Source organism: Oryzias latipes, chromosome 6 (genome assembly GCF_053564925.1).
Source record: "Oryzias latipes strain Hd-rR chromosome 6, Olatipes_Hd-rR_3.1".
Lineage (NCBI taxonomy): Eukaryota > Metazoa > Chordata > Actinopteri > Beloniformes > Adrianichthyidae > Oryzias > Oryzias latipes.
Genome location: NC_136242.1, coordinates 4,370,172 through 4,385,823, shown reverse-complemented (window position 1 = coordinate 4,385,823; position 15,652 = coordinate 4,370,172). Strand labels below are relative to the sequence as shown.

The following is a 15,652-nucleotide window of genomic DNA, read 5'->3' as shown; positions in this document are numbered from 1 at the left end:
AAAAACACTGGACAACAGACAGCAGAGTCACTGGAGATGTTCAGGGTCTCCTTCAGTCTTTCCACATCCAAGACCATACAGCAAAAAAATGTTAGTACTTGGTAGTTTTTGTAAACAAGCTTCATTACAATTTAAAGTTTGAAATCTGGTCTGGACATTTGAAGGACTGCTTCCCTTCAAAATAAAAGCAGGGAGCAGAAATCTGACAGAGAGAGTGAGAATCTTTGCTGAGTCAAACCGGTCAGTGAATGACAATCGCCTCCTAAAGTCCACATCTTTGCACGCATTTGAGAACGTGACATGTTGGGAGTGAGACCCCTCTGAGTCAGTAGTTCAAGTCTCTCAGAGACTCTCTTGAGTTGCCTCTCACTGTCCACTCCTGGTTTTACTCTGCTCAGCTGCCTTTCAGTGAATCACAAAATAGCAGAAACAGTTCCGGCACATCTAAACGTACTGATAAAGTGAAACATGTTATCAGTTTAAGGTTGCACACAGTTTCAGGGGAGGGAGGACTAAAACCTCAAAACATTCCTCAGAGGAACAGAGATCCAGTGTCAAAAGCAAGTTGTTGCAGATCTTTTCTGAGCCTGGAGTGCATGGAGGACGGCGTTTCCTCTGCAGCATCAGAGCCAGAGAACAATCCAGAAATCACAACTGTAGCTTTCTGCATCACACAGAAACGCTAATACTGATTCAAAGAAAATATATTATACAAAATACTAGACATACTGGAGAGGATTTGGTTTCTGTGTTACTTCAAAACAAAGGAGGTACTAAACCGACATCTCAATCTGGAGTTAGATGTGTGTGTGTTTTGGGGTAGATCTGGACTGATCAGGTCTATGTCTAAAACCTAAAGGAGTCCAGCATTCCTTTCATTTTCAGTCAGTGTTTAAATGAAACTTTACAACCTTCATTGGCATCACAAAAACTCCCTCTAGTAGTAAAAAGGCAACACAAAGCTTTTCGGCTAGACCTGACAGACGCCATGAGAGGACCCTGACCTTAACCTTGTTCAACGTCTTTCTGGCCATCAGTAACTTAAACAAACTCTTATGTGAACCAGAGATGCAGCGATTCACCTTCACAGTTCGCTGCAAATCTCAATTTTGGGGTTTTGTTTTGGTTTGATGTGTGATTTTCATTTTACAAAAAAAATACAAAAAATGTGGAAATGACTCTTCTATAAAAATGTGCTGATGAGAGAGTAACAATGAAGAAAAAGCTTTCAGTTGGCTCATAATATGTCTGGTGTGATGTAATAAAAAATAAATAACAAATCCTTCTCATTATACAAACTGGTACGCAGTTGGGATGCAACAATTCAATCTTCCCCATGATTCAGTTTAATGGTGTAACATTCGGTTCAGTAGAATTGCAGCATCTCCAATGTTCACCACTCTGCTTCTCAAACCAGTCTACTGAATCGCACGGAAAATTTAACATTTTTACGTTAAATGAGTCATTTGAGTCTGATAAAACAGATGCACTAGATTGTTTTAAACTTTGTTTTGAATGTTCTTTTTTTAAAATAAAGCGAGCTGAAGAAATAGAAGGTTAATTCTGCTTTCTTTGTTACTGGGAGACTTGAGTGTTGATTATCTTGACAAGAGGAAATAGCGCCCTCTCCTGGACACTTTTCCTCTCTCTTTCCAAAAGTCATTTTTAGGAAATAAAGGAACCAAAAGCCTGTTTTCAGTCTTTGTTCTTCCTCTTCTGATTCTTACCAGGTCTTCTTATTCTGTTGTACCTTTTCTTTTTTTTTTTTTTTTTTCTTAACTTGTCCTGTCCAACAGCTAGGCAAACAGATGAGAGCTGAGGGCCTCTTGTGTTGGACATATTTTATTTTAACAAGAGGGGTTATTCATCTTCAGACAAACCAAAGGTATGTCTGAAGCTGTTGTACCTTTTCTTATCTATTCAGATCTTCCCTATGCATTAGCTTGTTTCCCTCCCCCAATCATCAAACCGTTCATCATCCTCATTTATTTATTCATAAAGCACCTTCCACCACCAGGGGGGGCCCAAAGTGCTGTACACACAGAGAAAAAATACTGTCCAGTCATAAAACATAAAAGAATAAAAAGCATAAACCAGTTTAAAAAAGATTCAAACCAGCAGAATAACAGGGCTAGGCTGAAATAGCGGAACAATTCTTTTTTAAAACTCTCCAGGGGCGTGACCTCTTTTATTGCTGGTGTCAACTGATTCCATAGTTTAGGAGCACGGTACCCCCGAAACGTCCCTTTGGTTCTGGGAACCATGAACTCAAACTGGTCAGTGGAACATAAGGACTTTAGGGGTGGATGTTTTAAAGGCAGACTGGAGAGGTAAAAAGGTGCCGTACCTACCAGGGACTTCAAGCTAAGGACCAGAATTTTAATAAAAAGCAAGTATTGCACTGGCAGCCAGTTCAAAGAGACCAAGATTGGTGTAATGTGGTCAAACTTCTTCGCCCCACAAGTAAATCTGGCTGCTGCGTTGTGGAGCAGCTGCAGGCTGGCTATTGAAGCCTTGGGTAAGCCAGCGAACAAAAAGCTGCAATAATTTAGTCTGGACAACACGAAGGCATGAGGGACAATTTCAAGGGTCGTTTTTGATATAAAAGACTTGATCCCAGCCAGACGTTGTATCTGAAAAAAAGCAGAACCTGGTCACGGCGTTTCTTTGGAGGTGGAGCTTCATTGCTGCATCAATTTAACACCCAGATTTGTGACTGTTCAAAAGAAGCAAAGGGGAGGAGAGCAAGACCATGACCTGATCCACTACTCTATAGTGGACCCAATTCCTTCAACACTTCTTTTTGTTTTGTGCAACTTAAAAAAAATTGCAGCAGGTTTTACTGTTCTAGTGAATGGGAAAGAAATTTAATTCGTTTACAGCTTTAAGCTACCATATCTTCAGCATTCTTTCAGCTGTACAACTATATTAAGCACGTTTTTTTGTTTTTTTTTAAGATCTTTGGGGACCATCCAACATTATAGCAAAGTTTTTTTTAATTTTCCAATAAATTAACAGCTCATTCGAATTTCAGTGAAAACCTGGTGTCGATTGTAAACCTTCTGATTGGAATTCAACTGTAGGCCGTTTCTCTCCTCCTCCTTATTTAAAGCCGCGGTCAAAGACAAACTTTACAGTCCTGCAGTGGGCGGAGCCATCTCTACAGGAAGAGGAGATCAGGACAAAATCTTTTCTGTCACCTCATAACTTCAGCACCTTTTCTTACACAAAAAAAGCTTTTTAGGAAAATCTGTTTGTCTTGAAAATGTGGGATCAGTTTTGATCATATGATTGCAAAATCAGCACATTAGGTTTCTGAAGCCTTTCAACTCTGAAAATGTGAGTTCTGTCTCAGTCACACGCACTATTTGTGGGATAAAGGAATTTTTAACACCTGAATCTCTTCAGATTAAGTAAGTACAAGTAAAATTGTATCGTCAATCAACCAAACGTACTGATGCATGAAATACTTTTACATGATGCTCAAAAAAGGTAATTATAATCATTAAAATAAAGGATGTACATCTTAATGACTCAAACTCCAAGAAGGCTACAGATGAAGTGAGAGAAGTTTTAGGTCTCTTCACAAACAGACAGAACCTTTTTCATTTTCTCTGCTCCTTGCTTTCTCTCAACTTCAGCCTCCTGCAGTGACTCGGAAATTGATTTCTGCATGCCAACTTGAGCAATGTCTGAATTCCTAAAATACATTTCTAGTCGGCTATGAGCAGAGCCGATGCGTGCCAGATGGACCAGGAAGAAGGGCACAGAGTCCCTTCATGAAGTCTTCACAGATTAGATTGCAGGTTTTGAGTTTATCCAAAGGTTATCGAAGATATTGCAAAATAATATATCCTTTACGTAATAAAAAAAACATACATTTAACTTAAATTCACAAAAAATAATACATTTTTTAGGGAAGGATATCTTTCTTTGTGTTTTTTAGGTCCGTCCATTTCTGGTAAAACAGAGCAAGAATTGAATGAAAAGAATACCTGCTCTAAAAAAACACTTGTTTGTATAGAATTGGGTGTTGCAAGAGCTTTGAAGGACATAAAGTTCTGTTTTAGCCACAGACAAACGTGTAAACAAGAGTTACTTGATGTGAACATTAGGGGTGTAACCATTCATTTTAACAATGTTTCTATTCATACCATAATTTGTGTTTGATGATATGACTCATAATCGATTTTGGTTCATTTTGATTAATCCGATTCTTTGACCTAGAATGGATCCAGATCATCTTTATCCAAAACTCCAAACAGCGTGACTCAGAGAGAAATTCCTGCTACTGAACAGGGAAGTTTTCCAGATTCCTTTTATTTCTTCCAGATCATCAAGTATAAATGAAATCTGTGTCCAAACAAACAAGTAAACTAGAATGAATGTCAAATCCATTCACACATTAGTTTCCTAAAGTTCACCACTGTTGTTTTTCCACATCCAAAGAATCCAAAGGGAACATTCTTAGACATTCTAGACACTGGATGGTCACATGACTTTATTCAAAGTCTGTCCACACATTAGACTGGAATGATGGACTGATCACCTTTTGCTGACATCACATGTATGTTGTCCACTGTGATGACCTTGATCAATTTGACGTTATAGTGAAATAAACACACCATATCTTCCAAAACTGATTATCGATTTATCTCATTTTAAAGCGTTTTCATTGTTTTCGGCCCATTTGATTCGATTCAATTAACAACTTGCCTCAGATCGATCTGATTTGATTGCAGGAATAGAAATTGATTAATTAATTAATTAATCATTACACCCCTGATAAACATTCAACAGACTGTTTTGAAATTTGCGCAGAACTATAGTATGATAATAATCTTAATTAAATATTATAGAATATAATCACAGACAAAAAGATGAAATAAGGAATCATTAAAAAAGTTCTTAAATGAATTAAAGTCCCACTTTGATCATCTTTTGATATTGTATAAGTGTTTACAGTGGTCTTTTAATTTTGATGACGCTATTTTTAGACAAAATTAAAAAAAATGTCATTTTTAGGGGCTGCACGGTGGTGCAGTGGTTAGCACTCTTGCCTCACAGCAAGAAGGCCTCCGGTTCAAGTCCTGGCTGGGGGACATGAAAGACACAACATCAATGGGGGACCTTTCTGTGTGGAGTTTGCATGTTCTCCCCGTGCATGCGTGGGTTTTTTCCAGGATCTCCGGCTTCCTCCCACCATCCAAAAACATGCTACATAGGTTGATTGGCAACTCTAAATTGTCCATAGGTGTGAGAGTGAGTGGATGTGTGATTGAGGATATTCCACCCTGCGACAGACTGGCGACCAGTCCAGGACATCCCTTGCCTACGCCCAAGTGGCCGGGATAGGCTCCGGCAACCCCGTGACCCCGAAAGGGAATAAACGGTTAAGAAGATGAATGAATGAATTTCGTTTTTAGGACAGTTTCTGCAGAGAGGCACGATTTTATTTGAAATTCACCTTTGACAGGTGGAAGGGACTGTTGGCACAGAGTGCCCCATTCTTCATTTCCCATCAACCCTTTGTTTTCATTGTCTCTTGGTAGCTTACAGCCCCTCACAACCCCAACCTAACATTACCAGTGCAACCAAAATGGAGAGCAACATCTGATCTATCCAGCCACACAGTTTCCAATCAGAAGCTTGGACGAGGAAAACAAAGACAGACATGGATCTATTCATCTACAAAATTGATGCATCAGAATGGAGCGGAACAGGTAGCTTGTAGCCCGCCCAGCATATTTTCCGAGTCACAAAAACAATCAATTTTGTATTTTTCCATCTGCTCCTGATTCTCAACGATTTGAAATACTTAGAAATGAAATTTCGAGCTTTTTCCCTCTATATAAGTCCTCCATCATGAGAAAATGCCACAAGAACATGTCAAAATAAAAATAAACTTTAAACTTCGTGGTTTGTGGATTGAGGCGAAGCTCCGCCTACTTCCTCGCCACATCCGGGTACTTTCTGCTGAGCGGCACCGTGCAGTCAGATTCAGGTCATGGCGGACTTCACGGAATACGCTTTCCCGGCAGGAGCAGAAAGTGAAGGAAGTAATGATGAAAGCGACATCAGCTGCGGCGTGGAGACAACTTATCTCCCCAAAGAGTCTGGGGAAAAAGTCAGTCCATCTTTTGAATTTCCTTTTAACTTGTTGTTCGAAGTAATTGATAGCACGCGACAGCTAGCCGAGTTAGCTAGCAGCGCTCCCGCCTGCTGAGTCACACTGACTGCCGAAATGATCAAGTCGATGTAGTTTTATAACTCGGTTCACATCCAAATAACTTAGAGCTACATGTTCTTAGCGCTTTTTGGACCACAGATTGGAAATATTCTAATCTGAGTCTTGATATTTGTCATAAGCATCGGATAGAGACCCATTGTCTGGGAAAAAATCGTGTTTTTAACATCATGTTCTTCTTCTTGTAGCAGTTTCTGTTGATGGAGGACGTATACAAAGGAAATTAGACTTAAAACAGCGTTTTTTTTGGAGTATTTATTTGTTAAAATCGTTGTAAATTAGGAGCAGACGAAAAAAAAGTTTGAAGCAGTGTCGTGTGCCACAGTCTTTGGGCCTCAAGCTCCCTGCTCTGCTCCATTCTGATGCTTCCTCTGTCAGACAAATATCCATGAATGTCTTTGTTTTCCTGGTCTGAACTGGAATCTGGATCTAAACTGGACAGCTGAACAGCTCCAATCATGCCCCTAATTACATTAGGGCTGCACAATATGACGAAAACTCGCATTGTGCGATATTAATGATCAATATTGCGATGACAATATGACTTTCGATACATGAATAAATAGCAAAACAACCAACATCATTTCCAGTTCACTGCAGCAGTTTAATTTAAATAAGAGTCGACCCTAGTCTACATAGGAGGTGAACATAACATAAAAGAGCTCTCTCCGATCAGTCAACAACTTGAAGGCGTATATCTAAATACCCAAATTTATACATGGATTTATTTTATTCGTTAAATACTTCAAGCTGCCATAAGATTGTTTTAATACATTTAAGGTAATCATTTATTGCAATTTTCGTCGTTTTTTGCGATTCGCGCACAGCACAGCTTGATATCGCGATAACAATAAATGTGCGATATATTGTGCAGGCTACTCACACCTGAATTTTTGGATCTTTCTCTTGAAGATCTTTCTCCTTATTATTGAATCCTGATTTTAGAAATCCCTGAAGTGTAAGGCTACTGTTGTTTTTTTTTCCTCAGGACCACGACTCTACATTTAAGTGTGAAGATGTGTGGATGATGAAAAGAGCTATCAGTAAAGGACAAACGGATGAAGTTATCAGGTTACTGGACAATGGCAAGTATGAACTACATTTTATTTTTTTTGCATCAGCAGGTAAATGGTTCTATAGAACAGCTTCAATCCTCATGTGTTTCTTTACTTTTCATTGCCTTATAACTAAACCGCTTGTTTGCATTGCTTTTGTGGTGGGCAGGTATGGATGTAGACACCAAGCTTGAGTTTGGATGGAGTCCACTTATGTTTGCTGTCAATATGGCAAATCACGACTTGGCCAAACAGCTGTTGGACAGAGGGGCCAATGCGAATTTCACCAAAGGTCAGTTGGATGTGGTTTCAGGAATCTGGGTGTAGCTGCAGTTTAGACGGTTGAGAAACATTTAGCACAACATTCAGCCTTGGGGGAATTGTTGGTGCAAAGTGAACTGTTATGCTGTGTTCACACCAAACACGATTCATGTGTCAAATTTACAGTGATGGACAAGATTGTTGTTACCCCTCAGTTAAAGAAAGTCCACAATGCTCACTGAAATGACTTAAAAAGTTCACAAGTAACAAAAAATTAAAATTTATTGAAAATAATCAAAATCAGCCATTACTTCGGAGTTGTTGATTAACCGAATTATTTAAAAAAACAAACTAATGAAATAGGGCTGGGCATAAATGATGGTACCCATAACTTAATATTTTGTTACATAACCCATTGAGGCAATCACTGCAACTAAACGGTTTCTGTATTTGTCCCTGATTGGTTGACACGTCGACCTTGCCAGTTTAGAATTTTTAACTCTATATGCGGTGTGACAGACCAATCTGCTTTGCCCAATGCTCAAAGCGCACCGCAGGATGTTTGCTTGTGTCTGTACATTGACTTACCATTGAAAGCTACGCGTCTGCCGCATGAATCGCATTCGGTGTGAATTTAGCTAAAGAATACAATTGCAATTCTCTTACTTTGTCTGATTCTGTCCAAAATGTAAATTGTCTCTATTGCTTAGTAGAGTGTGGCATTAGAACAGCCTACTGATCCTTTAAGTTTGTTTTGCATCATACATCCACCTCCTCCTGCTCCAACTACTTGTATCTGACCATAATCCAGATCAGGGCTTTTAAAGCCCAGTTCTTAGAACCCACTAATCTGTATGCTTTCTACCTTTCTTGCTTAAGCACAAAGGCTTGGTTAATAAAATCAATAAACCAATCTGAGTCGATCTAAGCTTAATAGAACAATCATTGACCCATAAAAGTAAAGATTTATCTTTTATGCCTTTCTTTTCTGGGGACCTAAAGTTACACTCGTGAGATTTTGTGAGATTTGGCTAGATCAAGGTTTGAAACAAATCATGGTGAGCAACTGAAAAACTGCTTGACAGTTTCCAAAATATAATGGGAAGATTCATGGAACATTACTAACATACTCTGATACATCTACAGTGTAATTATAACAATAACAGCAGTAAAGCCAAAGTCTCCTAGCTAGATGCTAGCGTATAATGGAAATTCCCATAGGACGGCCAACGCTCGTTCAACCTAAACATACATTGCTGACTAAACAAACAGCTTTAAATAATCACAGGCATGAATTTTCCAAACTCTCTGAAAGAAAAGTTTTTTTTTTTAAACTAAGCATTTGTGGTCTAAAGCGCAGTTTTTTTGCTCAAATCTTCTGGAAAAAAAGTGTAATTCCATAGCGTGAGATTCACCTATTGGCCAAACTGAAATGCAGGTTTCTGAACAATTTTGTTGAAGCTTCTCCGTTTGAGGCGTTAGGTGTGTGTGTGAATGGGATTGCGACTGTAAAGTGCTTTGGGCCTTCGAGGAAGGTAGAAAGCGCTATACAAGTATACGCCATTTACCATATAGATTGTTATTGAATTTCTACACAAATATATGTCAATATAATGTCTAAATGTAAATTCAAAATTAAATCTAATCAAGTTGAATCGAGTGGGCCGAATCAAATTGATATTGGATATTGCTGGGGAAACCCAGCCCTGATAAACACACCTGCCTTTCATGACCGTAAGATTTGTCTGCAGAGTTTGTTAATGACCTGAATCAGGCAAAAATAAAGAACATACAGGCTTATGGCTCCTGTGAACTGGAGGTCAGAGGCTTAGAACCTGTTAACTTTTTACATGTTGGGTTGCTTTGTATGGTCCGGGGGTGACAACCCACAAACACTGTTAATCTGTTTTCACACTAAATGAAAGTGACGGTATATCAAAGAACCTGTGTTACTTTGGTGTCGCCAGTGACATCTCTGATGTTAAAGGGGTAGGAAGCATCTTTGAGCATCTTTGCATCAAGTACTAATGTTCTTTAGAAACTCAAATAGATTCTGCTGTCGTTTACTGCCAACAGCACACTTCCTGAACTACCTGATGGAAAGTGTTGTAAAACTCTTTTTATGCAGCACAGCACACACAGTCATGAATTTGACTGGGTGAATGCCACAACCAGCACAGGTTCAGCTAACCCACCTCCAGCAGCCTGACAGACAAATCCCATCAAAACACCAAGGACGCCTAATGGTTACTGGAAGAAACGTGCCAAATCTAAACTAGATCATTTTAGGTGTGTTGGGGGTCAGGGGCTCTTGCATAACACTTGGTGAACTTGAGTTTTTCTTTTAGACAGTGTTTGTTGTAAATATATAACATTAGAGCAACATATTTAACTAAAACAAATATAACCTACTTGTTATATTAACTCAAGGTAAACGTTTCATGGGAAGTGCCCACAGTCATTGTTCTGACACCAGTGACAAACAGCACGAGGTAAATGGTTTATACTTGTATAGCGCTTTTCGACCTTCTCTAGAGGTCCAAAGTGCTTTACAGTCCCCGGCCCATTCACAGACATTCACACACTGCGCTGCCGAACACTGGTGCCAAACTTCCACCAGAGGCAAGGTGGGGTTCAGTGGGCAAGATGGGGTTTTACTGTCTTGCCCAAGGACACTTCAACTCATGGCAAGGCGGGAATCGAACCTGCAATCTTCCGATCAGAGGTCGACCGCCCTACGGCTGCACTACTGCCGCCCCAGGTGAACATTTGATATGCTTATCCTCTTAGCATCTCAGTTTTTGAACATGGTGCTCAACAAAGATCACAATTTTAAGAAAACTGCGAGCATTTAACTAAAGAATTCTAATGACAGAAATAAACTTTTAAAAAGTGCTCAGGAATGAGTAGGGCTGTGCCATGAGGAAAACTTGTGATGTTTGATATTAGTAAAAAATATTTGCAATGACCTCACTTGCGATGCTTGAAGAAATGGAAAAACAAGCAGGCATCTAACATAAGGGCACCATCCGATCCAGTCAAATGCGTAAAAGACTGTATTGGATTGTTTAAACACTTCAAGCTGCCATGAGATTGTTTTAACATGTATGCCGTTGTTGTGTATTGTGTACTGCACGGGCTGATATCGTGATTAAATAAGCAGCTCCACTTTTCTTGTTGAACACCTCTAGGGGGTTCTCAGACTGGACGCATTTGTTTTTTTTACCTGATAATCTGAAACAAATTTTCAGTCTGAATACACCTAAGCGGACCCTGGTGCGGGACCAAGAGCCGCTGTCTGACCCATCTTTGGAGCTGGTCTCGGTCCGTTTCCAGACGGACTGAGCTTCGATTCGCTCTGAGATTCCTCAGTCTGAATACAATCCATCCTTGCAGCGGAACAACTGGACCAAAATGGCCACCATAGCTGGTGGTCATGTAATGTAAACAGAGTAGGAATGTACCAACAGATGAGCAGTGGACAAATGTAAAGAAATTATGTTTCTGTTATCAAACAGAAAAAAGGGGCCAACTGTTTATTTGTTAGAAAGTTTATTTTAACACCACTTAAAATGCTTCATACATGCTTTTCCGTGTGTCTTTATGTAGCAGGTGCCTGGCGCTAAAACAATGCCATTACACTACAATGATGAGACACAGCAAATGTGGTCGTATGAATTCCGACTCATAAAACATATTTTAACGTGATACAAATCACTTATCCCGGTTTTCCTGACAATCTAGATGTCAAACACTTATTAGCGTTCCTTCATGCCCGACGTCTCCTCATCACTGCAGTTGCTAGCATCCTCTTAGTTGAAGCTCACACGGCACGTCTCCCTGTAGTAGCCGCCTTGCAGCATGCCTCTGCCATACCAAAAAAAACAAATAAAATGTGTTGTTCTTGACGTTCAAAACTGGTAATTTAAATATAAAGTTTTAATAAGTTAAGAGTCCCAATAAGAATTGTAAAGTGCAGCACGTCTGTCTTTCTCTTGTTGTTTTGACCCTCCCTCGTAGTTCCTGGTCAATGGCTGGTGAGATCTTCAGTCATATGGCTTAGTTTACAAGCTTTGGTCCGGAATAGAATGGTCTGCTTGATGCTAGTTTGAATGCAGACCAAAGGTAAGGTTTGGGACTCGATCTGGAACAAATTAAGCTGACTTGGTCCGGAAGAAAGGATTTTCTCAGTCTTAATACACCCTAAAGAAAGTGGGTTTTAGTGTTCTTGGATGTAAAGTTTCTCAGGAGGTTTACAGGAACATGGCTCCGAATGTAGAAGACAGTTTCATTAAAAATAGCAACTAGAGGAAACTGTCTTTTTTTTCCAAAACTGCCCCTGGCCTTCATATCCTAATGTTGTCTGTGAGTGAGTTGAATGTTTTTTTGAAACATAACTGATTAACTTAATGCTGTCTTTGATATTATTTACAATAGCTAGAATTGGAAAAACTTGGATTTCAGCACGTTACAATGCTAAAAATCAAATCAAGTTTCAGCTGTGTGGCTTTTGGAATGAATGCTTCCCAAGTTAAGTCATTCACAACAAAGTTAAGCCGCAGATGGAATGGCTCAATTTTTTATTATTGTCTACTTTTAGACAGGCTGGTAAATAATATTAACACTCAAAGTAAGTAAAGTAACCCTAGTCCCCAGACTAATCCTCCAAATTTTAGAATTGCTGCTTTTGCTGCAACTTAAGTTAAACCATTACCAACTTTAGTTAATATTAACTTTAGGTAAGAAGTTGACGTTTTTCTGTCAGTGTTAAACTTTAAAAGGGGATTTATTCCATAGAATAGTTTTTTTTAGAATGATGAAATATGTGTAACTTTAAAAAGCTTTGATAAAATAGTACAGGAATCTTCTGTCAGATCTTTTGTGTTTCTTCACTTTACAGAGCCAGACACAGAGAGACCGATCAGACCCATGCACCGTTTTAATTCATCTGATATTACTTAATGATTATGACGCCAAAGAGAAACCTGCTTATCCTTAGAATTGTTTTAAAGTCATGCACATTGCACCTTGATCAAAAGCAAAGCAATTGAAGACATCTGTTGGAGATGTTTCAGTTTGGCTGAATAAGTAGAAAATTTAGTGGGACAAAAAAAAGGCAAAGGAACTTGCTTCTTCCTGTTTTCTTTTACAATGAAGGCCTTTGAATTGTTTTTGGTAGTTAAGGTGAAATATCAGTTTTATCAATTTAGCACAAAATGTTACTTAAGGGTTGCATGGCAGTGGTTAGCACTTTTTTTTTAAATTTTTTTTTTTTACTTGTCCTGTCCAACAGCTAGGCAGGCAGATGAGAGCTGAGGGCCTCTTGTGTTGGACATATTTTACTTTAACAAGAGGGGTTATTCATCTTCAGACAAACCAAAGGCATGACTGAATAAACCCCTTTTGTAATTGAGGCCAAACTTTATTAATTTCAACCATGTTTGTAAATCTTTGGTGTTGGACCGGACGGAAAAGGAAAAAAGGGAAGAAGAGAGAGGGATGTTAGAGAGGGGGGGTGATAGTGAGGGGGGGGGGGGGTAAGACCATGAAGCAGCATAGAGCAGACAGGTTTACTGGTTGTTTATCATTACGGTACGGTTCAAATGTAGTACAAAAAGGGCGGGGCCTGTCCACACACACTCAAATGTTATCAACACACCTGCTAGCTGCAAAAATGTCCACATGTCAACATGTACACAAAATAGAAAGTGTTCACAAACGCATTACCTATTCCTTTAAACGAACTAGTGTGAAATCTTTCATTCATTCAATCATGCAAACTATTAGTGCAAAGGTGAGCTAACACCTGTGCTCAGGTGAGTGTTTATGTTCTTCTAAAATGGATGGTGGAATGTGAAAAGGAGGAGGATCGCCCAGCCACCCCCACACCCAGACCCCTGCCGCAGCAGCAGCGGCAGCCGGAATCCCCCCAACGCCACACGGGAACAGGCAGGGAACAACCGCCCCCCGGGCGACCAAGACCGCCACCCAGGCCAGGGCCAGCAGGACCGCCGCGAGGCCCCCAGAGCCAAAGAGCAGGGAGGCGTGGAGGGAAAGAGAGCGCCGCCCCAGCCCAGCCAGGAAAGCAGCCCCCCCCGCCGTGCCCGGAGAGCCCAACGCAGGGCCCCAACGGAGAGGCACGCCCACAGCCCCAGACGAGCACCCCACCACCCAGGAGTTCCGGGCATCCCCCCGCCCCAACCCCAGGTACGAGCCAGGACCCCCCAAGGGAGACCCGCTCCGCACTCCAGGCAGCCACCCACGGTTGGTCCAGGGAGGAGCAAGGCAGGGGCCCGCCGCCCCCGCCCAGGAGGGGGGAACCCCGGGGAAAAAAGGGGGCCCACAGTGGGTGTTGTAAATATGGCCCGACCAGGCTCGGCCATGTTGGAAGTTTGGCGGGGCCCAGCGCTCAGGGGCAAGGACCAGGACCCACCCCCCAGGGACACGAACACCCACGGCTCGGGTGTAAGGTGAACCCCCCCACCGTGCGGAGAGAGCACCGCCGGGCCCAGGAAGCCGGCACCCAAGGGAAGGGGCCAAGGGGCCCACACCCCCCACCAGGGAAGGGGTAGGGGACAGATGGACCCAGGTCCCACCTTCCTTGCAAAATGTGTGTGCGTGTATGTGTGTTTGACAGGGTGTGTGTGTGTTTATGTTGGAATGTATATATTGAAGGGGGAGGGGTGTGTGTACTAAGGGGGGTGGTTAGCACTTTTGCCTTACATTAAGAAGTCCCTGATTTGAATATCAGCTGGGACCTTTCTGTGTGAGCAGGGCTCCAGACTGCGACCAATTGGTCGCATTTTGCGACCAAAATTTGAGAGTGTGCGACTGAATTTTACATCCAGTCGCACATGTGCGACCAGTAAATTTGCCCCCCCCACCCTCCGTATTTTATACATTAAACGTGGAAGGGGCACGTCAATGATCAATGAAATAATCAATGAGACGCGAGCGCACACGCACGCAGGCAGACACACACACTCGCGCACATACTCATGAAACGCAAGCACGTACACTCGCGTGATACCCGTCTGTGAGGGGGCCACTGCGTGTGAGAAGAATAGAGAAAGCCACTGTGAGTGGCTAAAATGCGTGTAGGGGGAGGGGCCTAGAGATAATCGAGCGCGCGTAAACATCTGTGGGAAGGAAACGGAGACAAATATCATCACAACCTGATATGTGCGTCTGAGCTATGGGTAAGCGAACTATTGATTTGTTCTTCCGACCTGCGGCTAGTGTACCAGTGCCAGAGTGTACAGCAGGGGTCTCAAACTCGCGGCCCGCAGGCTATTTGTGGCCCCCAAGATGATATTTTGCGGCCCCCGCCTTAATATGAAGGTTTAATGTTACTGCAGCCCGCCAGTTTGTATGAATGACACTTTTACATTGTCGTGAGCGGAGCTGACAAACCAACCAATCACAGTGGGGTATATGACTCTTGGGGGCGTGACAATGACCGGGCTTTAAAGCAGGAAACCTGACCGCCCCCTCCCCGGACCACATTAAGGAGTTCTTCACTTTCCCTTTAGAACGTATTTATTCGCTCGTAATTTTCTAAATACATGCAGTCCGTGCTGAACTTTTCTCTGGGCCGCACAGACCCGGAGGAAGGTTTAGGTTTTGGTTACGGTTACGGCGGCGCATCAAACGGTTATGTCCTTACGGCAGCTCACCGCTCCCGCGGGAGTCGGGTCAGCTGAGGAGAATAAATGTCCCACACCTACATGCGTGACAGCTAACGGGGCTTGAACTTTAAACACGCTCGAGCAAAAACATTAGTTTTAGACACACTTAAAATACGTGGGGAAAATGCAACGATAGACGTGTTTGAGATGAACCAGCACCTCGCCTGGATCGTTGGGGAGACCGGGGGGGGGGGCAGCAAGACTAAAAGAGAACAGGAAGTTGGAGTTGTCCTTAACATTCAATTTAGTTTTAATATTCCTTTCCCCCTTAGTGTGATCTGTGTTATTATATATTTTATGATTATTTTAATGTTTTGTGATGTATGTAGCCTTTTTTAATGAATTGGTATTTTAAATTATTGTAATTAATCACTCAACTACAAAAACCATCAGGACACATG

General features: G+C 41.5%; 1 protein-coding gene across 3 annotated transcripts in view; it reads left to right on the top strand.

Annotated features, from left to right (window-relative positions):
• Nucleotides 1-5,954: 5,954 nt before the first annotated feature.
• asz1 (ankyrin repeat, SAM and basic leucine zipper domain containing 1) overlaps nt 5,955-15,652 on the top strand; it is a 76,267-nt gene continuing 66,569 nt past the window's right edge. Inside the window, exons 1-3 of one of the 3 annotated variants that reach the window (XM_078948268.1) lie at nt 5,955-6,127; nt 7,236-7,332; nt 7,472-7,594. In XM_078948268.1, coding sequence (XP_078804394.1) covers nt 6,008-6,127; nt 7,236-7,332; nt 7,472-7,594 — 340 coding nt within the window. In that variant the 5' untranslated portion in view covers nt 5,955-6,007. The remainder of the gene's footprint in view (nt 6,128-7,235; nt 7,333-7,471; nt 7,595-15,652) is intronic. The other 2 variants (XM_078948267.1, XM_004086224.5) reach the window with 2 other exon arrangements.